Source organism: Penicillium solitum (genome assembly GCF_028829755.1).
Source record: "Penicillium solitum strain IBT 25940 chromosome Unknown utg000003l_segment0_segment0, whole genome shotgun sequence".
Classification (NCBI taxonomy): Eukaryota; Fungi; Ascomycota; class Eurotiomycetes; order Eurotiales; family Aspergillaceae; genus Penicillium; species Penicillium solitum.
The window spans coordinates 383,443-406,694 of record NW_027072123.1 but is presented as its reverse complement, the minus strand read 5'-3'; the positions used below and the strand labels follow the sequence as shown (position 1 = coordinate 406,694).

At 48.3% G+C, this 23,252-nt stretch overlaps 9 protein-coding genes across 9 annotated transcripts; 5 read left to right on the top strand and 4 right to left on the bottom strand.

Annotated features, from left to right (window-relative positions):
* Positions 1–1,587: 1,587 nt before the first annotated feature.
* N7455_004055 (uncharacterized protein) lies at positions 1,588–2,810 on the top strand (the record flags this gene model as incomplete). The annotated part of the gene is made up of 2 exons (XM_040959594.2): positions 1,588–1,729; positions 1,783–2,810. 2 exons carry the CDS (start codon positions 1,588–1,590, stop codon positions 2,808–2,810), a joined length of 1,170 nt encoding a protein of 389 aa, XP_040809886.2.
* Positions 2,811–3,731: 921 nt separating this feature from the next.
* N7455_004054 (uncharacterized protein) lies at positions 3,732–4,048 on the top strand (the record flags this gene model as incomplete). Its single annotated transcript, XM_040959656.2, has 2 exons — positions 3,732–3,838; positions 3,892–4,048. 2 exons carry the CDS (start codon positions 3,732–3,734, stop codon positions 4,046–4,048), a joined length of 264 nt encoding a protein of 87 aa, XP_040809946.1.
* Positions 4,049–4,644: 596 nt separating this feature from the next.
* N7455_004053 (putative acetamidase) lies at positions 4,645–6,555 on the top strand (the record flags this gene model as incomplete). Its single annotated transcript, XM_040959668.2, has 4 exons — positions 4,645–4,685; positions 4,741–5,144; positions 5,205–5,675; positions 5,732–6,555. The coding sequence occupies 4 exons, from the start codon at positions 4,645–4,647 to the stop codon at positions 6,553–6,555; spliced, it is 1,740 nt and encodes a 579-aa protein (XP_040809885.2).
* A 2,191-nt stretch (positions 6,556–8,746) lies between these two features.
* On the top strand, positions 8,747–10,663 carry N7455_004052 (uncharacterized protein; the record flags this gene model as incomplete). The annotated part of the gene is made up of 2 exons (XM_040959588.2): positions 8,747–9,828; positions 9,891–10,663. 2 exons carry the CDS (start codon positions 8,747–8,749, stop codon positions 10,621–10,623), a joined length of 1,815 nt encoding a protein of 604 aa, XP_040809908.2. The 3' UTR covers positions 10,624–10,663.
* A 741-nt stretch (positions 10,664–11,404) lies between these two features.
* Positions 11,405–13,597, bottom strand: N7455_004051 (putative MFS transporter Fmp42; the record flags this gene model as incomplete). The annotated part of the gene is made up of 3 exons (XM_040959666.2): positions 11,405–12,893; positions 12,955–13,117; positions 13,186–13,597. 3 exons carry the CDS (start codon positions 13,595–13,597, stop codon positions 11,405–11,407), a joined length of 2,064 nt encoding a protein of 687 aa, XP_040809982.2.
* Positions 13,598–15,347: 1,750 nt separating this feature from the next.
* Positions 15,348–17,382, top strand: N7455_004050 (Zn(II)2Cys6 transcription factor domain-containing protein; the record flags this gene model as incomplete). Its single annotated transcript, XM_040959681.2, has 9 exons — positions 15,348–15,358; positions 15,422–15,450; positions 15,502–15,696; positions 15,745–16,043; positions 16,095–16,362; positions 16,428–16,895; positions 16,947–17,053; positions 17,102–17,201; positions 17,252–17,382. The coding sequence occupies 9 exons, from the start codon at positions 15,348–15,350 to the stop codon at positions 17,380–17,382; spliced, it is 1,608 nt and encodes a 535-aa protein (XP_040809954.1).
* Positions 17,383–18,271: 889 nt separating this feature from the next.
* N7455_004049 (uncharacterized protein) lies at positions 18,272–19,528 on the bottom strand (the record flags this gene model as incomplete). Its single annotated transcript, XM_040959624.2, has 1 exon — positions 18,272–19,528. One exon carries the CDS (start codon positions 19,526–19,528, stop codon positions 18,272–18,274), a length of 1,257 nt encoding a protein of 418 aa, XP_040809964.2.
* A 305-nt stretch (positions 19,529–19,833) lies between these two features.
* N7455_004048 (uncharacterized protein) lies at positions 19,834–20,127 on the bottom strand (the record flags this gene model as incomplete). The annotated part of the gene is made up of 2 exons (XM_065604669.1): positions 19,834–20,068; positions 20,105–20,127. 2 exons carry the CDS (start codon positions 20,125–20,127, stop codon positions 19,834–19,836), a joined length of 258 nt encoding a protein of 85 aa, XP_065461569.1.
* A 137-nt stretch (positions 20,128–20,264) lies between these two features.
* N7455_004047 (NADPH cytochrome P450 oxidoreductase family protein) lies at positions 20,265–22,388 on the bottom strand (the record flags this gene model as incomplete). The annotated part of the gene is made up of 1 exon (XM_040959618.2): positions 20,265–22,388. The coding sequence occupies one exon, from the start codon at positions 22,386–22,388 to the stop codon at positions 20,265–20,267; it is 2,124 nt and encodes a 707-aa protein (XP_040809912.2).
* Positions 22,389–23,252: the final 864 nt, after the last annotated feature.

The window sequence follows — 23,252 nt, the reverse complement described above, 5'->3', positions numbered from 1 at the left end:
CTTACCTAGCTTTGATGGCACGGGAGAGCCGAAATCATGCACATGCTAGCCGCTTGAGTGGTTAGATCGACATTGGGGGAGGACAAATTCTTCTGACTATACTAGATTGGACTTACACTGACATGATGGTTCGATTCGTGTGAGACTGTGCGCTCAGGCGGAAACCTGGATAGACTATTTCCAAGATTACCAGGCCTTGTCTCCATTATTGTTACCGAGTTTTATTCTAGATGCTTCCATCCCGTTGACATCTGTCGTAAACCTTATTGTCTATTCTGTGCCCCTTGTGGACCGGAAGCGTGTGTGATTGATTGGATTTCGATACATAAAGGTACCCAGATATTGAGAAGAAGAAAAGGTTTACTTTTCTGCTTTAAGCGGCTCTGTTATTCTCTTTATTTTCATTTCCTTGACAAATAGAACGCAATAAAAAGCACAACACATGATACTCTATTTATTATATATAGATGCACCAATCATAGGCATAGATTAACCTATATCTAAGTAGTTGGAACCTCGTCAGCACCCTTCTATCAGGTTTTCTAGCATTGGCAGGGATAGCAATGGCCCCCTTTGGCCTTTTGCTTCGTTCATTAATCACATGCCACCCGGACGCAGTCTGGTGCATTTCTTCAAGGAATTGACGTAATGATGGTGGACTGAGCTACGTGTCACTGCACCCAGAAAGGAGAGGATATTTACCTGTTTCTGCATCTCAGATAAAAATTCTCCATCTCCGCAGAGGGTCTAGTGTTTAGGGTAACACAACTTATATCAATTTCGCTCGGTCCCCTTCGAATGATATGGAGTTTCCTTAAACGACAGTGGCCTGCATGGAGCCGATGTAATAAGAATCAAGGATGGAAACTCGTTAGGGTACACATCCTGCCCCTTATTGGTAGGAAAAATTTTCCTCGCTGCTTGATGTGCACGGTTCGTATATGCAAGCCCAACACCTCACCAATACTTTTGCTCAAGTTGTTCCGATATATGCTTTTAGAGGGTCGCTATTATATGTCCGTATTCGACTGTGTGACACTAGCTTTCAATTTATCTTTATACCTTGGAGGTTAAGTGTATATTTATAGGCAATAGAAATGCAATATAAAAAAGCGCTTGTAGCTATAGACACTAGGAAAAGTGGATAGAATCATTCTTAAATATATATATACATGTATATACATATTCAAATCTCACGAGTCGATCAAATGACAGTTAAATTAGAAAGCAACATGGAAGTGAGACACTCTAAGAAGAATCAATGCTGAAATGATCAAGAAAGGTCGAGCACCGGATTACTGTCGATCGGTGCCTATCGAATTTCGGCTAAAGTCTTTATAGCCGCATCGAACATTGCTTTTGGGAGATGTGAATTTGCCGACTCTTCACAATTTAGAATAGAAAGAAAATTCAGAACTCTATCAAGCGACTCGGTGGATTTAATGTTTCTGGCATAGGAAGCATCTTCCGTTCGGGAAAATGATATTTGGCCGTCGCCTTCTCCGAACTATAGTCGAACACAATTAGTACTTAAACAATGCATGCCGTATGTAGGGATTTGATTAAATAAACACACATATTTGCAGGATGAAGTTCTCAAATGTGGAATTCGTGGTTAATAGCTTGTCTGACTCGCCAACTTTCAAAACCCACGACATAATAGATGGCGAGATCATATTTACACCTCACCAAGAAACCAACATTGAAGACATAAGCATCACATTTAAAGGTACGCGAGTGATGGAAGTAGCACCACTTTCGTGATATTAACACAGCGAACAGGCAGGACACGAATCGAACTGGAGAATATGAATACACATATTGCTCTGCCCCCAAGTCGGCTCCTGAAACCCTTCCTAAGCATGGAATTGCCGATTTACGATTACTGCTGGGATAAAAACACGCTCAAGCCTGACAAGAGGCATCGATTGCCCTTCAACTTCGTCGTCCCCGAGGAACTCCCCATCCATGCGTGTCAACACCAATGCGCCAATCACCAAATCCAACAAGAACATCTGCAGCTACCTGCAAGTCTCAGCTACCGTGGCACGCAGTACCACAAAATTCACGACATGTCACCTGAAATGGCAGAAGTAGTCTACAGTATCAACTTTGAGCTGCGGCAGCGAAATGGCAAGGCAGGGAGGCCAAAGAAAATCCAAGAAGCAACACATCCCGTGCACATCCTCCCAACACGAGATGAGCATCCCCCAATTCTGGTCCCGAGAAAGAGTAAGTATTATCGACAGCGAGCAGAAAGGTCGTTATCCACCGGGTTACTGCGACATTCACGTGGCAAACTCGCTGCCTGCTCTGCTCAACCACCAGCCATCCAGTTGCAAAGTTTCCAGCCAACGAATACCGACGCGTCAACTTCTGTGAAGATTGACCTTCGTTTTGACCCTTCTCATTTGGGTCAATTGCCACCAAGTCTTCTTGCTGCCGAATTTCAGTTGCGAGCAATGACTTTCTTTGGGGTTGAGACATGGCAAGATTATCCAGATCTGAGTGATATTTCTACCTGGGGTTCACGGCGAGAATTCTGGTCTGATTATGTGGCATTAACACTGAACGACGAAATAAACTTGGACTGGAATGCTCAAGGAGAAGGGGACCGCACGATCTTCACTGGATCGGTCGAGGCTTGCGTTTCACTGCCTACCCATCGACGCTATCCCCCAACTTTCCATTCGTGTTTAGTGTCTCGGGTTTATGCCCTGAAGGCAACGTTGTTCTATCGAGTACATGGAAAGGCTCGAAGGAGATCATCCATATCGGTTTCTGTTCCAGTCGAGATTTGTGCAACATGAGATATTCCAGCGACGATAGAATATTACGGATTATAGGCCATTTACAATATAATTTTGTTCAGGCAATGCAGTCTAGCTGCCATGCGGCGCAATGTCTATTTATCAGCTACCCACGCGGCCCAGCTTCGGGAAGTGATATAAGATACAATCCCTTCTTCGGCCATTACTACAATGCCCTCTTCGATCAAGACCCCGAGTTAATCCCGTCGTACCAAATTCAGGCCCACATTCCTAAACCCCCTATCTACCAATATCATTGCTTGAATGTCAGCGATCAACAATTTCATCACTGACGAATCTTGCATTTCAGTTTCGAACATTCCGCGATCGACATGCCATCCTTCCCTTGAACTGACACTCAGCCACAACAATAACAAATACGAGCACCCCATTCCCACCTCGCAGTACCTGCCTGCCTTGGTTTCTTGTCCATGGCCTAGCCTCGGATGCTTTTCACACAAATCAGAATGGACATGTCGCCGATCATCATTTGATTGGTATTTCGGTCCTTGGGGGAGTACGTACATGTGTCGGCGGTTAGAATTCCACACGCGGAATTTGATCACTAAGGCCCATCTCGCTGGAGGATAAGTGCAGCTGTTACCCCTAGCCCGTTTTCTCACAGTTGGCGTGTTTATCCTGTCAGCCGGTGAATTGCTGTCCACCTTCACCTCACTACATCAATCGAACACATCAACTCCCTCATCGATTGGACATCTCGACTTCAATTCAATTCGATTGGATAGCTGGACCTCAATTCGATCAATCGTTTTACTTGTTCTACTATTGCATCCTCACACATCGGTGGTTGCTCTCTTCTCAGCCGGTCACGCGACTATCCCTTGAATCATCCCATCGACCATAACACAACAACATTGGAACCAACACGTCCATCTCGGCTCGATAGCACATTATATCATCATGGCTCTTGTTCGGGACCCATATTTCTGGAAACGGTTCTCAACTGCGGTCCACATGGACGAAGAGTCCAGAGCAGTTATCCAGGGAACCCAGACAAAAAAAGATGAGTAAGACACCCTCATCTGCCATATCTTTGGTGAATCTCAACTCACCCCTACAGGACATCATGGCTTGACCGCGAACGACGAAAGAGCAAGCGATCAATCATTTGGGGCTTTGTGATTTTCTTCGGCGTTGTGCTCGTTATCATTGTTAGCGTGGTTCTATGGTGGCTTTCCAAGAACAACTGGCTCCAACCTCGTCCGGATAGCACTTGATAATCGGACTTTGGCTAGGGGCGGCGTTTTCGGTTTTGAAATTTTGCGTTTATTTGGAGTTTGCATGGCATTGGAGATATACCCGCCGCGCCTGCATACGGCGTTTGGCATTTTACTTAGATAGCTTTTACATAGAACTGCATACAATAGATAATTTAAAATCATCCATCTCTATCTCATCTACTATTTACCTCGTTTATCTATTGATGTACCCATGGACCTATAATATACTTCACCTGCTCTATCTAGCGCATACACTTGCCGTAACGGGCATAGCGTGTCTGGGGGTATGACTTCTTATCTCTCCTGCGGACAAATCCCCGCCAGCGTTGTGTTTGCCAGCACTTAGTAAATTTTTTCAACCGTTTTGATTATTTCGAACACAAAAGCAGACATCAGATCAAATACAAAGTATATCTACGTAGCTTATATGCACAAATAATCCCTACAATCAAGAAAGGACCGTGTATCCACGGCTAACCTCGGTGCTACCCGTCTAGCCGGGTCCTATCGCATTCCCCACTTCTCCAATTCCCCGCATCGTATAAGTACCCCGACTTCCCTTCCCCTTGTCTTCCTGTACACACACCGCCATTATGCTTCCTCCATTCGACTACTTTGCCTATCGGCGCATACGGTAACCTTGTCTTTATTTCCCTTATGTACACATGATCTGGAGCTAATATCTACAGCAACCAAAAACAAGCCGAACGAGAACTCCGCTTTACAGGTCTTCCGCACCACTATCACCTCCGCATCGCCGACCAGGACCGAAAGATCATCGACCAGCCTATCGAGGATCTTGTTCACGATGTGCAAGACTTGGCTGTCTCCCCTCTTGATATCCTCCACACCTATGGAAAGGTAGCCAAGAGGGCTCAGGAGCGGACGAACTGCATTACCGAGCTCATGCTACCCGAGGCTGAGTCGTGGCTAGAGTCAGAAATCAACCTGAAGGGTCCATTGGCTGGTATTCCGGTCTCTTTGAAGGATTCTATTCATGTCAAGGGATTCGATGCCAGTGTTGGGTATGCTGCTCTGGCTGGAAAGCCTATCTTGGAAGATGGGCCGATGGTGAAGCTCCTGAAAGACGCTGGTAAGATCGTGATCCTTGAGACAAGTTTTCGATAGCTTGGTTCCATACTGATTTCCACAGGTGCTGTTCCATATGTTAAGACTGCTCTGCCAATCACACTGCTCTCTTTTGAGTCAGATAACGGCCTCTGGGGTCAATGCCGCAACCCGCATGTCCCAGCATACTCGCCCGGTGGCTCAACCGGTGGAGAGGCAGCGTTGCTGGCGCAGGGTGGCCGTATTGGTATTGGATCTGATGTTGCTGGCTCGGTCCGCGTGCCCGCCGCCTGGAGTGGTATCTATTCACTCCGCTGCAGCACTGGCCGCTGGCCCAAGGGCGGCGTGAACACCAGCATGCCCGGTCAGGAAGGTATTCCTAGTGTGTTTAGCCCTATGGCCCGCACCTTGAACGATTTGACTTATTTCACTCGTGCAATTATCCGAATGGAGCCCTGGAAATATGAGCACACAGTGCACCCCATTGCCTGGCGCAGCGAGGTGGAGTCTGAAGCTCAAAATAAGCCGCTTCGTATTGGTCTGATGACCTCCGATGGTATGTATCAGTCACCTCATCTCGACAATGAACGCCAGCCACTTACAAATCCCTAGGTGTCGTCCCCCCAACCCCAGCCATCGAGCGCGCCATCGCAACAGCAGTAGCCGCCCTCACTGAAGCCGGCCACACCGTCTCAGAAATCACCACTCCACCCAACGCAGACCCCTTCACCGGCCTAAACCTCGCCTCACAACTCCTCAACTCAGATGGCTGCCACCACTTCAACGCCAACCTCAAGAGCTTCGAGCCCTCCGACCCAGGTGCCATCCAACTCTCCCGCATCGCCCACCTTCCCCGCCCCCTCCGCTACCTCTACTACCTTTACGTGCGCTACATCCGCCGCGACAAGGTGTCCGCCACCCTCATCCGCGACTTCGGTCCCAAGTCCTCCGCCCAGCTGTGGACCCTAACCGCCCAGCGCGAAGCCTTCCGCGCCGTCTGGCACAAGTGGTGGGACGCCGAGCCCCAGCAATTCGATTTCATCTTGTGTCCTGTCAACGCCACCCCGGCTCTCCCGCACAAGGCCATGCACGATGCCGTCTCCTCGTGCGGTTACACCTTCTTGTGGAACTTGCTCGATTACTCCGCCGGTGTTCTCCCCGTCGGTCACGTAGATCCCATCCGCGACGCCCTCGCCGCACCTTACAAAACTGCCCTCAAGCGTCTGGGCTGTGACCACGGCATTGCTCGCGGTGCGTGGAAACACTATGACTCAGCCAAGATGGCTGGTCTCCCCACCGCCGTGCAGGTCGTCGGTCGCCGATGGCAGGAGGAGCACGTGCTTGGTTACATGGCTGTTGTGGAGAAGGCGCTTGAGCAGTATAACGATCCGCAATCCGGTGAGAGCTGTCGGTATACCCTCTTGGAAATTGATTAAGCCGGGCTAGCCCGGATTGTGTTGATTCGACGGGGAGTTCTTCCGTACTATTTGGTACCCCTCCATTACCCGTTAGTACATGCATGCAGACATATGTAGCTAGATCTTATTTGGTATAGTTGCATATGCTCATCGGATTGATTGGGTTGTTAGGTCAGAATTGAGACAATGAAATTCCAGTTCTCTCTGATTTAAAACCCTGTCTTTTTTTTTTATTTTCCTCCTCTAACTACTCCTGTCATGGTCTAAATGTAGTGTAATAGTGTAACCTATGATATGTGGGCTATAATTGACCTGGGGAGTGATCTGTATGTGGGGGGATTACTCTTGGGATTCGGTCGATCTGCAGCTTTGACGAGTTTCTCACTTTGTCTGCACTCGACTGTCTATCCTCGTGGACCACATGATTTATTTCCCCTTTTTAACATCTAAAATACTCCCTATTCGGTATTAACTACATACATATAAATGTTAATAAATACTAAAATCAATTAAAAAAAATTAACTCGCAATGGGTCAATACCCAGTGGGCCTGTCACTCTTTGTCTTGGTCCATGCAGACCTGTCAGCGCTAACCCTAACCCCCTGTACATATTTCATGTATCCATCGTGTCAGGCTTTCAAAATGAACGCTAATTATTCACTGGTCATTGTCTAGACTCGCCCATTAGTATTGCGTTCGGTGCTATTCGTCTATTATTCCCGCTACTCTTCGGTGTCGCAGGGCGAAACTGAGAGATATTCAGCGCCATTTGCGCATTTCGGATCGGAGTTGACCGGGGTTTGATTAATATAAGCTGCAGGTGCGCCGGATCGAGGAAAGGCCTTGTCTTTGGTCTCGATGCTTACAGGTGGATAGATAACTGAAGAAGTCTGCATGAGTCGCGAGGTATACATAGTAATTGTCGGGGGACGGGGCTGACTTAAGGTCCGTGTAGATGACTAGGTCGTTGCCTACTCCGTAGACACAGGTGAGAAGCGCATATTGTCTCATATTCTGGATAGCCTGCATTAGAGAGAGAACCTATCAAGGTCTGAAAGGAAATGAGGGGTTCAAAGAGTGGGTGAAGATTAGCTGCATAAAGAGGGTAATTGTAAGACAAATACAAATATAGTTTGTCTCTAAACTACTACGGAGTATATCTAATATCATAAATAGTACCAGTACCCTCGATTTTGTCTACTGGATTGCCCCTCGCGATCGACGGGGTTCCACCTGTCAGAACCACTTTTTTTTCCTTCTTATTTTCTCATAGGCCCCATCAGCAAAGGTTAAAGGCCGTCGAATTATTATATCTGTCAAGCTTTGGGGATATATAATAGTGGAATAGTATAGCCAGGCCCACTCATGCCACTGCCAAGCTCAGGCGGTTTCATGTCCGGGGTGATAGAATCCCAACGGGGACTGACAGTCTTGTAATACAAGATATGTGTAATAGTCTGGCATTCTGGATTATTTCCTCTGGGACTAGCCATTATGTGTCCACGATACTGGGATTCCCGGGGAATGAGGGGATATTACTCGGTCTAGCCCATGCAAGAACATTGTAAGGAGCACACCCCGTCCCGTACCTATTAACTATATGTAGGTTGACAATCTTACTACATGTATTTATACCATCGTCTTCAACGGCCATACGGAGTTCTTTTCCTGGAACCTTCCAAGGGCCGGAAGGTTTGAAGGTTTCGATGAGTTGAGTCTATTCTACTCTGTAGATCTCATATTCCGAATAGTCTGTGCCTACTAACTAGTCTACTGCAGACTCCACTAGATCGCCAGAAATGCATGTAATCGTGATACGTGGAGGATTTGAATGAAATAAAAGCCAATTAATGGAATAAATACAGAAATAATAGCAGAAATAATAGCAGAAATAATCGTACTCCGTACTCCGTAGAGAAGAATTAAAAAGGAGTATCAAAGTACGAATGATCTGCGGTCACGGGGGGTTCCGAGCTTCTTCCTTCTTTACCCTCTTTTTCCCCACTGCAACACCTTCAGAGCTGTCAAAAAAAAAAAGAAAAAGGAATATCAATGTCAGAAACGGGATGATCCATATAAGGGTCAATATCAATATCCCCAATATCTTGTTTAAAACTCGATTACAAACCTCTCTTCTGAAAAGATCATGCATGTTCTAGCTATCACATACATCTCTCACCGCTCACCGAGCCGGTGATATAATCTGAGATGGCATCAAGAAAGAAACAGTCTGCCTCCAAGAAGGATGGCATCCATTTCGTCAATGCCAGACCTGCCTCCGAGACCGAACGATTGAAAGCCCAGCGTCTGGTGCGTGCGCACGTTGGACGCTGGATTTCAGATCAAACAAAGGACCGATCCGCAGGCGAATCATCCAATCCACGCGCCCGACCTATCCTCAACGCCGTTCCCCCCATACCCGCCATTGACCGTGCCCGTACCGGTCTCTCCACATTTAGCATCGTCTCGCGTCCCTCAAGCGCTCATCGTAGGAACAATCCCGGTCAAAGCTTCGTCTTTGCGAACGACTCCCGCTCCAACCAGGTTGCATACCGAGACTCGCCGTTTCCGCCATCGCAGGCCAGCGATAGCAGTGATAGCAGTAGCAGCGACGATGCCAGTACCGTGACCGGATTCTCCTCCCAGGCCCTCGCGGTCATCCGGTTCAATGATCGCTCTTCTCCTGAGACGTTTGAACGCAATGTCTCTGGAGTCTTTGACCCGTTCGCCACATATCCTGCTCCGAGGAGCTTCGAGCCAGAGATGATCAATCTGTCGGAGCGCTATCTCACAGATGTAGTGTGGCCGGTGCTCGCTCCGCGCCCACGGAATGTCAGAACTACAGCGAATAAGTGGTTCGATCTGTCCATGGCGGACCCAGCTTTGTTTACAGCATTCATGTTTGGTTCGCTGTGTCACCTCCGTGTACAATGGCAGAATAACTGGGTACCCGGCACGGTATTTGGTCAGAAGGAACGTCGTGCGCTTCTGCTGTGTGAAATGGAATCCATCAAGCTGATCAACGAGGCTGTTCGCGATCCCGACCGCGCGGCCAGCGATGCTGTTCTCCTCAGTGTTATTTGCATGGCCCATCATCAGGCAGAGGAGAAATCGGCACACCACCATCGCAGAACACCATTTAATCCGCCTTTCCCGCGACTACAATGGATCGATGTCTATGGATGTCTGCCACCGAATATGATCCACATCAAAGGTTTGTTGCAGATGGTCAAACTGCGCGGGGGCTTGGCAAACATTCACACAGAGGGTCTGGCCGCGACAATTTCCTTGTATGTCTCGGTTCTTTTTGTTTGTTTGTTTCGTATTGACTGCCCATACTGACCACCCACAGCTCGGATATCATGAGCTGCAGCGTCCTCTGTGTCCACCCGTGCTTTGATTTCTGGCCCCTTGCCGATTGTCGATTAGGCTTATCCCTCCAAGAACTGCTCTGCTTCGGCCCATCAGACGTTGACCAGGGATTCGCCCGTTTGCAGGAAATCGGTGCCACCCGCCAAATGGCAGAAGCTTTCCAGGCGGTGCACACTTATATTGGCATCATCAAAGCGAGCCCGACTGTCACACATGATGTCTCCTTGCTCGTCGACCAGCGCAACCTGACACAGCATACCCTCCTCTGTCTCGCTCCGGCCTCAGAGCTCCACACCTTCTTCTCCCATCCCACACACGCCGCCACCTACGAAGCCTGTCGTCTAGCGGCGCTAATCTTCGGGGTTGGCGTCCTCTTCCCAATCCCCGCACAGAATACACCCCTCAATACTCTAGCGCGCCTTATCCAATCCGTCCTCCTCCAACCCTCCTCCACAGGCCTGTGGACTTCGTCATCCACGCGTCTCCCTCTAATCTGGGTCTTGACCCTCGGCGGTATCGCAGCGAATAGTACTCCCGAGCGCGCCTGGTTCGCCTCTGCTCTGGGAGATATTACCCGCAAGACTGGTTTGAATTCATGGGCCAACATCAAATCAGTCCTTGCTTCCATGTTATGGTACGACGCTGCCTGTGATACTGCTGCGGAGGCTCTCTGGCAAGAGAACGCGAGCAGGTATAACTACGCCATCCAATGAGCCCCAATTCCAGCATTGGGAAACTCTCCAAACCTCCAGAAGCGCGAATCACCCACTTCCTCTCCGGATCTATCGTCAGCTGTAATGACACAGTCCAGCTCCCTTAGCTCCCCCTTACCACCGTCCCTCCCATCTCATCCCACTATCGTTGTCATCCTCGGTTTTCTAAATATAGGGCTTTCTTTTCCTGGGATACATACCATCTCAGTCACCAGCGACAGGCTGGAACTTGGACATGGGGCATACATAGATATACCCGCCGGTGCTTTGGACCACGCCGGATATATATAAGTTGCATATACTTGCCTAAACTCGCCGTGCTGTGAAACCCGAACACTGTCACCTGACCCTAGACACACCTGGCAGGGTCTTACTTTTTTTTTTCCTTTTTTGGGTTGCACTGGATATAATGCATCTACTTTTGGGTCTGCATTTGGATTATAATATCCCCCGCAGCAGAGGATGTGGCCTTCTCATATCTTGTTGTTGCCTGTGGATGTTTGGGATACATCCGTATATAGTACATCTCTGTTTGGATTGGAGCTATTAGAGATATAATACATAACATTCCAATATTCTCACCGCATTCACAAGCTGGGCTATTCCACTCTTCCTTGCTATGTCTCTCTCATGGTAGTAGCTGTAGGGATAAATATACAAGGTACCATTTTCATATCCAATCACATTCATGTCCATGTTCTGTTCATCCTTGTATACTCAATGCAAGCAAATCACAAACACTAAACATATGTACTCGGCGTGTCATATAAACCCCATACCATCAAGCGCCATACCCTCTCCGAGGTTCTTCATTCCTCAACAACGGCTCCCTCTCCCTGACGACCTGGCCCTGATCAACACCATCCCTTCTCTTAACCTCCAAAACACCAGTCTGATAAGCAACAAATCCAACAAGCCCACCCCCAACCCCAGCAACTAGAACCGTAAGCCCAACATTAACAGGAACAGGATCCCCCCTCCAAACCCGTAAGGTAAGCGCATCAAGTCCCGCCTGTGCAAAATTCCCAACACCAGCAAGACAAATAATAAGCCCGTACACCTTCCCAAACGTCGCAAATCCAAATACCTTAGCCGCGTAGTCTGACACTGCTGTATAATAGAACGGTCGGTACAACACGAAGAGAATGATATTCCCATATGCCGCGGTCGGATGCGGTATACAACCCAGTACGCCGATGGCAGTTGCCAACGCCACCAGGATGAATAGTACAGTTCGTGTCTGGAATACGTCTAGGAATGTACCGATGAACGGGACAGAGATCAGTCCGCCGACGGGTAGGAGGATGTCGAATATTGTGTTTATCTGTGCGGCTTCATCTGCGGAGAGTAGGTAAGTGTATTGTGATCGAAGTGTTGCGACGAAGTAGTTTATTCGTAGCATCATTAGAACAGTGAAGGCTGTTATTAGAGAGAACCATGGTGTGCGGAGTTGGCGCAGTGCGCTGTGGCCGTGGAGAACGCCCCAGATTCCGCCTGGGGTGGGGTCGGGGGTGATTGGTTGTTGTTGGTGCGTGTGGGAGTGCGGTGTTGTAGTGCCGTGGGTTCCCCTGGTTGGGGCATTCATATCGAGCGAGGTGTCGATGCTGGTGTGGAAAACGGCGTCGTTGATCGTGTTGCCGGACATTATGGATGATGTGCCGTCCTCTAGTAGATCTTGGATGTGGCTGACGATACTTTGACGACGGAGTCGTCTGTTCATACGCTGGCGCTCGCGCTCGCTGCAGTCGTTGACGGTATCGTCTATGCGATCGTGCATCTCGTCTGAGACTTGCTCTTCGGCTTGTTGCACGAGCTCGCCGGCGGTTTTGTAGGACGTTGGTGGCATTATGATGATCTGCGCTGCGATGATGAATACCGGTACGATGAGGTACACCGCGAAGAAATTGTTGATTGATACCAGGCCATTTGTATATTCGCTTAACAGCCTGAAAAGCAGGAATAGAGCACTCGAGGCATCGAAGGCGCCTGTCAGCATTGATAGGATCAGGCCTGATCGCGTGGGGAAGGTATTTGATAGATGGAAGGATGGGATGAATACGAATGGTCCACCCAATGCCAGGAATAAGTAACCTGGGATGTATCCATCAAATGGAAGCTTGCTAGCTGTCCCAAAGAGTACTGCGCCTATGGCGAGACAGATACTGCCAATGACCCCACTGACTCGTGGTCCATACGCGTCTAGGATGGTTCCTACGGGTAGGGCTGAGACATTGGTTACTACAGCGGCGATAGTGAACATCAAGTTCAGCCTGTTACATGTAAGTATGAGAGAGCTTGAACCAGGGTGAAAAAAAAAAAAAAAAAACATACCGAATCTCTTGCCCATAGCAGACATCGACATCTTCCTCAAGCTCCGCCTGGGAGCAGAGGTTGCGATATACTTTCTCTCGAATAAGGACGGGTTTGAGAGCTGCGAAGCCGAAAACGACTCCAGCAGCCAGAAAGCAGTATACAACGGCTGTGCAAACCTGGGCTTTTACAAGTTAGCATATCCCTGTATATTAAAATGGAAGTATAATGTGGGTTCCATTATTAACCTACCAATCCTCCTAGCAGCGCTTACTTCATAAGCACCAGTAGTATCCGCCCAAGGCGTCCGAGCAACGGCTGTCCCTGGATCCTCGTGCACAGTCCCCTCTGCAGATCCCAGTCCCTGTGCTGAACCCGAGCCCGCACGTCCTTCACGGGTGGTCGTCGGTGAGAGAGCTAGAAACGAGGGTCCGAAAAACGAGGATTGATTGTTATGTGGATCCTCCGGGGTTTCATTCCAGCCTGGCCCCGCATACGGGTTGAAATTCAGTCTGCTGTATGTGGAGGGAAATGAAGACGACATGGATCCTTCAGGCAGATCTTGGTAGGAGTCCGGATCCGAATCGGAGGATTCGGGGTGGTTGAGAAAAGCTGCGGGGTTGCGCTCCCATCCTTCAAGGAAGGAGATGCGGTTCAAGGACATGATTATGGCATTATAATTTGGATATTGGGAACTGGGTTTCACAATAGTAATAAGCAGAGCTGTGTAGTTCTAAGCTCTCCAGGAGCTACGTGGCTAGCAAGGAGCTCCCAAGATAAGGAACTGGGAAGTTGAAAGAGCTTCACGATATGCATGGGTGCCTTATATTCAAGGCTGTCGTCTGTCTTAATTTCAGGCATCATAAGGCATCAATATCACAACCTCTCCTTCCCTCTCCCTTTCTGTCCTCTCTCCCTTTCCCCCACAATTCATTCTCCCAAAGTTCTTTTCATTCTTCGCTGCAACCATGGATTGAACCGTTGCTGATGAAATGATGAATAATCCACTCGGTTTTTTGTTCTCCCGGAGCATTTGGCCTAAAAAGGCAGCTGATAACCAACGAAAAGCACTCCCCCCACATATCCAGAAAATCGCCATTTGTTTAGTGTTTGGACATGCCGGATTTAACTTTATAACACCGGGACTCGTCTCGCCTCTTCGGCACCCTACGGAGTACAACTTCGGGGAAGTACCAAGATCGACAGGGTTCGACTAGTCTGGAGTACTTTCTTTCAGCTTTTCCACGGGTTTGGATTTAAAATTAAACAAAAAAAGCCAAATCTCATTTTTATCGGCAAAAGTTGACCCACAAAGCCAGGTTATCAAGCCAATCCGGGGGTATATTGCCAGCACAATTGTCACAGGGCAAATGATAAACAAAAGTCCCTGTGAAAGATCAATCTTTACCACCATGTGGCTCCCTGGGGGACCGAGCAACCCTTTTTTTTTTTTTTTTTCACGGGTGCCTGAACCAAGCCCGGTGAGACCAATCGGCAAATGAAAACCCCAAAATTCGAATAACTTCAACGCTAATTCCGTTCCTAATTTCGTTCCGAAGCTTGTTGAACGCCTTTCACGTCTTTTTTTAAGTTGAGCTGACAAACCGGATGTATACCAATTCATGCCAATCCTCCCGGTGTGGATGGAGACCATCCCGTTCCTAGTTTCGTTCTATTGGCCGACAATCCTCATCTGAACCAGGGAGTGAACCAGGAATCTCCTTAAAACACATACACCCCTTTTTACGTCGCAGAGATAAGTGCGGACTATGGCAAAAGAGGAAAAAGGGGGTCTCGGCCATGATACAATAAACTAAGCTTGGCATCCGCACATCGGCCAAGTTCCTATGCCGAGAACCCGATACAAGCCGGAACTCCCATAGGGATGACATGTCCCAGGATCTTCCTGGTTAGGTAACCGATCAGAACCTTTCGATCAAACCTTTAGTGGGATATGTGGGGGAGCCATTCATCCAACCAGAACCAGCAGAGGTCTGCCTAGACTCTGGTGTAGTGGAAATTGGACCTTTTTAGACCTGAACGTTTTCCAATTCGGGTTATCCTTATGAGATTTGAGCTAATTTCGAGTACATTTGAAACCCGCTATTCTACATTTTCAACCACTGTTAGCTCTCCTTCTCGAACTAATCTCCAACTAAACCCACGTACGGAGTACGGAGTACCCGCTGGATATGTATACCCCAACAAAGATACGCAATTCGTTAGTGATCTGCCAATTTATTTTTGTACCCACCCCATCTCCGGCTCTGTGTGGGCGTTTGGTCATCGACATGGATGAGTTTAATAGTCGGACTTGAATAACTTGCCTTATTTACCTATTTACATATCCTCGGGCATTCTGAATATGCTTTCTGGAAGGTTTCCTTGTTTCCGATTGTACTTTTGACTGCGTAATGAGGGGATGGTTAGTTCTTTTTTTGATTCGTTTCCATATATTCAACACACTCGACTAATCCGCCTTTTTCAGCCTCACATGTCGTCTGCGCCATCTGAAATGTATGTCGATGAATTCTACAATCTCTTTCACTTCCGCACTAACAGAAATAGGTGATAAATCCGGCTCGAAATGTCTCCGCTGTCAACGCTCTGGCCGCGAATGTGTGCCGGCCCCCGGCAAATCTGAAGAGGTCTCTTTCCGACATGGTCAAAACCCGTCCCTGCGTGGAAAGGGGCCCCCGAGATATGGCGAGAGTGATCTTGCTTTCCCGGATGATCAAGTTTGGGTTGAAACATCTTCCGACTGTACGTGAAACGACCGCCGTGTGTTTAGGGTATACTAATTGCTCGTAGTCGACTTCAAGGATGAAACAGATCAGACGGCAGCTGAATACTATGTGATACCTGTGCCAAGGCAGGTGTCAACTTCAAGGTCATCGTCTGAACATTCGACACCTCCATCTACGATGGATTCTTCTTTGACAACTCCAAACCTCGTCATTCCTGCTTACGCCGCAGGATCTCAATTGGGGTCAAGATCGAATTCGGTGAATTCCCCACGTGCACCTAACACGCCCATCGGGCAGCCGAGGCTATCAAATGTCACCGAAGCCTTTCTATTGCGGCACTTTCAAAAGTACTTAGCACCGTGGGTAAGTTGAACCTTTTGATCAAAATTACCCACCATTTAACTAACAACCCAGCTCGACGCATTCAACCCTGAACGACACTTCTCGACAGATGTCATCGAGCGCGCGACTCAATCCCCATTATTACTGTATGCATGTCTAGCAGTCTCAGCATGTCACCTATCCCGAACAACAAACTCCATCGCCGGCGACGTCGCGCACGGATACCATGAGCGCTGTATCTCAATCATGCTTCCGGTCCTCGACAAGCCCGAGTTCGAAATCGGAATCGAAATCCTCCTCTCATCAACAGTCATTCTACGATTCTTCGAATCAATCTCCTGTGCGTGGACAACCAATCATCAATCTTCACCGCAAAAGAATTACCCCGGCTAATCCACCAAACAGCCCATAGTCCCCCAAACGACAAACAACACCATCTCCTGGCCGGTTCCGTGTATATCAGCTCCCACGTAGACTCCGCTATCTCCGGCGGACTAGCGTCAGCTTCCTTCTGGGCATACGTCATTCAAGACATTCAATTCGCGCTCACCTATCAGAAATGCCTTCGTTTATCATTCGCCCCGTTCGATGACCGCCTGCGACGATGGTGGGCCGCTAAACCTGCTCTGAACGACGGAGACTGGACGAACCGGGCTATTTGGCTATTGGCTGAGACTATCGATTTTTGTTATAATATTCCCGGCCGAAGCCACGATGCTAGACTCGGAAGTCCGGGGGAGACTGCCCTCAGACATCGCATTTTAGAGTGGGAGCTTGGTCGACCGGATACGTTTGTACCGTTGCATGTTTCGCCGCCGGATCCTGGGAATGGGAAGCCTTTCCCTGTAGCTTGGTATACGAGCTTGTGGCATGGTATGTGACATATTCCTGTGTGTGAGTGGGATATACTGATTCCGGGTTTAGCTACTGCGATTCAACACATTTGTCTCACTAAATCGCTGATGCTCATTCGCGAACTCGAGTTTTATGATCGGAGCATGTTAAATTTAGAGCAGCCTGTCAAATTGAGGGTCCGTTTATTTTCTCCAAAACATCTCGTTCTCTACTGACTCCGACAGAATGATCTCGCCGAAACGCTTAATTATATGTTCGGAATCGCCATATCTGCCGACGACGATCCTTCACTGCGTATCACGGCTTGCCACGCTCTTTTTGCTTGTAGGTTTTGTTCGAATTTGATACTCGGCAGTTTACTGATATGAACACAGGCGGCTTATGGGTCGAAGACCATGTTGTACAGGGTTTGCTGATTGATCTCCTTCGCCGAACGGAAAGGGAAAACGGCTGGCCGTGGGGATTTGTGCGCAACCAAGTTGTGCAAGCGTGGAGGCCGATGTAGTTATATACCCAGTTTCTTTGCATATACCATGATATAGACCGATTAGAATGGCCCTTCTTGGGTGGTAATCGTGCTGTGAGGCTCAGGCAGCTCCACAAATCTGATCATCCTGCTTATTTATCTCTGCATTCAGAGGTAATAGCCATATAAACTATACACTAATTACAGAGACTTTATAATGTTTGTGCTTATTCTTCTTAGACTGATATAATAAAGAAGACTATACTATGTACCATCTAAAGCAAAACTCGTAGTTGTGACCTGTAAACGTCGCATGGGAATGCAATACAGAGATAGTCAAAAAGAAATATACAATGCATTTACCCACCATAGGAGCAAGGTATCCAAGTCAGAAACTTTCTCTAGCTAGTTTCTCTTACTCTCCTTCGCCCGAGTTGAAAATACACGAAATTCGCGCCAGCTTCCTACTCTATGTAAGAAGTAGTTTGCGTTTTATGAGCACCTTTATATAATTTCAACTCCACCGAAGAAGAAAAAGAGAAACTAGATAGGGGAACACTGTTCTTAGACTATGTGTAATAGTGTCAGACAATCATAAACAACGACCGAAAAGGAGAAGATGATGTGAGTTCAAAAATGGATGGCTCTGGAGGAGAAAAGGAAAAGGAACAAGCTTGGGAATCCCGCATGGCTAAATACTCTACTCCACTGGTTTGGGATTGGGAGATAGACTGAAAGAGCAAAGAAATAGCAAGACATATCTGGAATCAACATCAAACAATGAATAAAGTTATACAAAGAACTAGTAAGCATGCAAGCAGTCAAACAACTAAAACGCATAGATCTAGCTAGTACTTTTGCACTATTCAAAAGCTGCAGTTGAAGTGATAGTAACCGTCTATTCTTTTTTAATCTATAAATAGAGATCCTATATCCGACTCCGGATATTCTGATACAGCCAATCCCTCCACTCCTGGTCATTCACGATAGATCTTACACGGGCCTCAAGCCACTCTGTATTCCCCCAAAATCCCCATGAAGCCTGGAATCTACACCAGTCAACCAAAGCCGTCTCCCAGTGTCGTTTAAATGCTTCCCATTCATATAGTTCCGATTCTTCCGACTCCTCATCCTGGAGGAGACTCATGCGATACCGCTCAAGCAGTCCCCTCTCACCATCACACATCGACAGCTGCTCGGGCACACTCCCATTGCCATCAACCAGCATATGCAGAGGGACCGAGCAGGTAAACAACTTGGCAAGGTCACAGACTCCCAACCCGAGTCCGACGTACTGGAAATCAAAGAACGCCACTTTGTCTCCATTAGTCGTCGTGAAGAGATTCTCCGACTTGACATCGCCATGGATATAAGACTCAATCGCCCTTCCACAGGGCGTTAAGAATAATGCAACCATCTCCGCCACGGAGAGAGAACTCGCTTCCAAAGCTTTACACAGCACATCTGACCACTCTGAGTCTGTGTCCTGCGCAAGAGATGCGTACTCTTTGCCTCGTGTCGCGAGGTACGTATATCCCCCATTCAACCACAACCCGTTGCCAACATCTTTCCCTGAGCTCTGTCTTCTACTGCTTTCTTCAAGCGGCGGCAGAACATATTCATCAAGGGTTGCTGACACTAATCCTCGGGAGCGACTGTGGAAACCAGCTAACCAGTCTAGCGCCGCGCGCACCTGTGTGCGATTCAACGCACCTCTTTTCTCGCCCGCGACGGGGAATCCAGGACGCAGATCGACCATGATGGTAGCCATAAGACCTTTCAGTTCCGACGACCCTTCCGCGTCATCCATGTCGCGCGTCGAGGCAAGGCATTTAGCAATGGCTGTGTCGTCGCCCAGTTGCGGGACTATTTCGCTATAGAAGTACTGCTCTACCTCGTAGCTCAGCATTTTTCGTAGGTGGCCCTCATCTGCAGTGCTGCCGCTTTTTCGGGGCGGTGAGATGAGCTTTAGGATGAGCGGATATGTCGTCCCCGCAATGTCTGGTTCTACCCCATACAGCTTGCTGAGATGTTCGGCTGCTTTGGTGGTGGTGGCTCGCGCTGTTATGGCGCATATTTGGCCGTAACCGGCCCATAAAGTCTGTAGCTTGGTGCATGAGACGAGGTCGAGTGAGTGCTTTGAGAGCATGATGCTAGCGACGCGGTTGGGGTCATGAGGGGTCATTTTGACTAGACGCAGGTCAAATTAATGACTGCAGGCCAAGAGAGTTATAAGTTCTTGGAAATTATTGCGCTGTTTTGGGACGTGATGCATAGTGGACCCTGATTGCGAAGCTGTTCAGACTGTAGCTACGGAGCTACGGAGAATGGAATTATCCGAGACGATCATATAGCTTCCAATGAGATGTTGATATAAATTGATATAAGCGATGAAGTGTTATTAGGTGGTCTCTTTATATACTTACATGCTAGTGACATGTGACATGTGATATGGGACTACGAGGGAAGGTGCGTTGGAGAGTGTCCATTTTAGGAAGGCACCTGGGATGTGACCATATAAAAGGCCCCCTCCCACCTTTCTTCCTCTTCTTCTTCTTTTCTCTCCTCAACCCTCTCCCTCTCGACCTCCCACCGTAGCCTCCATGAGACAGCATAGGGGGAGGGTCGCGTAGCAACCCGGGTGCCTATGCATGAGACATCAACATCGTTGAGGCCCATGCAGATCCACACCCAAATCAAACGGGGCTTTCTCGTGTTGTGTTCTCTGACAACTGGCTAAGCGTTTGGGCATCATAGTCACTTGGCAAGTCCCACGGAATACATTAGGGGTGTTTACTCACTCTTTAATTGTAGAGCTAGTCACCTAGGTAGTCACCTGTAGACTCAGTATGTCACATCATTAGAGAAAGTAACTGTTATTATATTCACTAAGCTCAACAGTCTACATGTAAATGTAAACCCTATCCCCAAACATCCTCCTGCCACTTATTCTTCTTCTTAATCGTCTTACTCCAACCATTTACCTCATCATCACTCCACCCCTTAGCACCCTTCATACTCCGCCCAACAACCTTCTCAACTTCACGAGCCATACCTGCCCGTCCACAGACATAGATATTACCACCCTCATCGATAATTCGAATCACATCCTCCCCAAACTCCGCAACCCGGTCCTGCACATATAGACGAGGCGTCCCCTCCAATCGAGAGAAAGCAGTCACAATACGCAACCGATCCCCCAGCACCGCTTGCATTTCTTCCAATTCCTCGCGGTAGATGTAATCTTCATTCGGGTTCCGACATCCAAAGAACAGAATCATTTCACCAACTTCCTTCCCGATTTTCAGAAGTTGACATCGCTCAGACAAGAATGCCCGGAAAGGCGCGATCCCCGTTCCGGCACCAACCATGACCAACGGCGTCTTGCCCAGAGCTGGGAGTTTGAATTTGCTTCGGCGAATATGAGCGAAGACTTTGCCGCCTTGGAGTGCGTCACTAGGACCGTTTAGGTGGTAGGTGATTCCACTGGGGTGAGATTTGGAGCGGGCGTGTTGGGAGATGGCGAGAAGATAATTGGATGTCACACCGTGGATGAGCTCGTCAGGGTTCTCTGAGAGAGGGGTTGTTGATACGATCGCTGTGATGGAAGGTTTGCGGGGCGAGACCACGCTGCTGGATGAGATGGAATAGAATCGCGGTCGGATGTGAGGTAGTGTTTCGACAAGGTATGAGAGTGGAAGATTATCCCAAGGTCTATCGGGACAAGCCAGTTGCAACAATCGGCCGAGGTTGATATATGTTTGGCTGATAAATCTGGCGTATGCATCCTTGTCTTGGCCAAGCGCGAGAAGATACGCCTTTGCTTCCGGGGTGGGTGCGAATTGTGCCAGGTCGCGAACGGTATCGCGGTTGACGGGTGCGCAGATCTCGAGGTAGTAACGGAAAATGGCAATGGAGCTGGTCGGGGTTGGGATCGTGATTTTAGTTGCCGAGTCTAGTGCCTTGATACCAAGTGGTATATCGCGGCGTGAGGAGATCCCTAGGACATCGAGGAGGCGTTCAACTTCAATATCCGGGTTTCCAGGCCAGATAGCAAGGTGATCCCCAGTCTTGTAGCCCAGCTCTGGCTGGCTGGTTAGGTCGATATCCATGTGAAGACAGTGGCGGTCGGACGAGGTGAAGAGTTCCCTAGAGTCTGAAATGCTCAAAGTACGGATGGCTGAGGATTGGGCTGCTGCTTTTGGAGATTCAACACGGTTGTTGGGTTCACCGTGATGCAGGTCGATAGGCTCAAGAGATTCATCTTCCTCGACTTTCAAGCTCGGGATGTATTTGGCTTCGGCCTCTTGGAATCCCAACTTGTCTTTGAAGATCGTGAAAAGATCCTCTTTCCATGACATGAAGTCTTCCTCGGTTGCTCCCTCTGCATCATTTGCCTTTCCAACAGGAAGAAGAGTTTGAGCGCCGAACTTATCCAGACCTTCAACTATAACATCGACAACTCTGTTGTAGAACTTGTAGTTGGTGTTTCCCAAACCGAAGGCAGCATATCGCAAGTTGGATAGCGAGATATCGGTGGCTTTGGAGATCCAGCTCCAAAATTCCGCTGTGTTATCACTAGGGTCTCCTTCACCGTATGTAGAAACAATAAAAATAGCTAACTTGGCGTTGGGGATTTCATTGATGGTGATTGGGTCATAGTCCGAGAGGTCGGCCGTCATAGCTTCTTGACCCCAGCGAATGGAGATCTCCCTAGCCAGACGGTGGGCAAACCCCTCTGCTGTGCCGGACTGAGATCCCCAGAAAACCACTATATTCTTGCCTGTCTCTTCTAGCCTCAGTGCGATGTTGCGAGTCTCCTTGTTGGCTGAGCCAGCTTGTCCACCATTCTTTAGCTGAGGTCGTTCGTACCAGAGATGGTGTAATGGGTCTGGTTTGTCCCATAATCGTCCTTTTGAAAGGTATGTGGCTCCAATTCCACCTAGCAGTGCCAGGGCGGCATAATCGGCAAATCCTGTAGGTGTGGTGTATTTTGAGAGCTCTTGCAGGAGCTCTGGTGGGATATTGAGTGGGAAAGTCGCCATGGTTGAAGACAGGATTGTGGATATTGTGAGGGGGGTATCAATTATGCACACAGGGGACACCCGGCTTTTATAGTACACGTACTAAGTATGTCAAGTGGAACTCGGGGAATCATGCCCATGGAATAGGGTTTTGAGGCCAAAGTGGCAATGATTATATCTAAGTGTCTAATTCTAGATATGGAACATGGATCCCGGGCAAAGGTGCACAATTTGGATTTAGGCGAAGACATCACGAATTGGGCTATATTCACCGCAGCTGGTCAGGATCCACGTGGATGGGCAATAAGAAATGAGGGCTAATCCAACGAGAATCCCCCTGAAGATTGCGGGGGAGATATCGCGGGGTAATCCACTGTGGAATGAACATCATAACCCTAATAAGAATTATCCCGAAGTGGGAATATTGCCCGGGGATCTACCCCTCCAAGCTAGGGCGGGGATATTATCCTTTCTCATCACTTTAGACCTTCCGTTGGAGTGCGGAGCTTCACCTATATTCTAGCTACACCCAATTTTCAATACGAGGCCATTTATTATGTATACTAACAAGAATCGAGCTTCTCCGTTTAAGGCCTAAGATGGCCATATTCCTAGTTCGACATATCACTATGGCAAAAGAAAACACAATTATATATACCATCCACATTGATATCAATTTTTAAAATCATGCCCCTCATGGTCTGGCCGAACTGGGATCGAGCACGAAGTCGAGTCATTCCGCTAGTTAAACCCCCCGCAGAATTCAGGCGCTTGTTTCCCTCAGTTGAAGAAAAGGATGCCCCGCCAGTTCGCCTGCTGTCTTCCTCGCATCTGGATGCCAGACAAGCATTCTCTTGGCCAAATATGTTTTGATAAGAGGCAGTG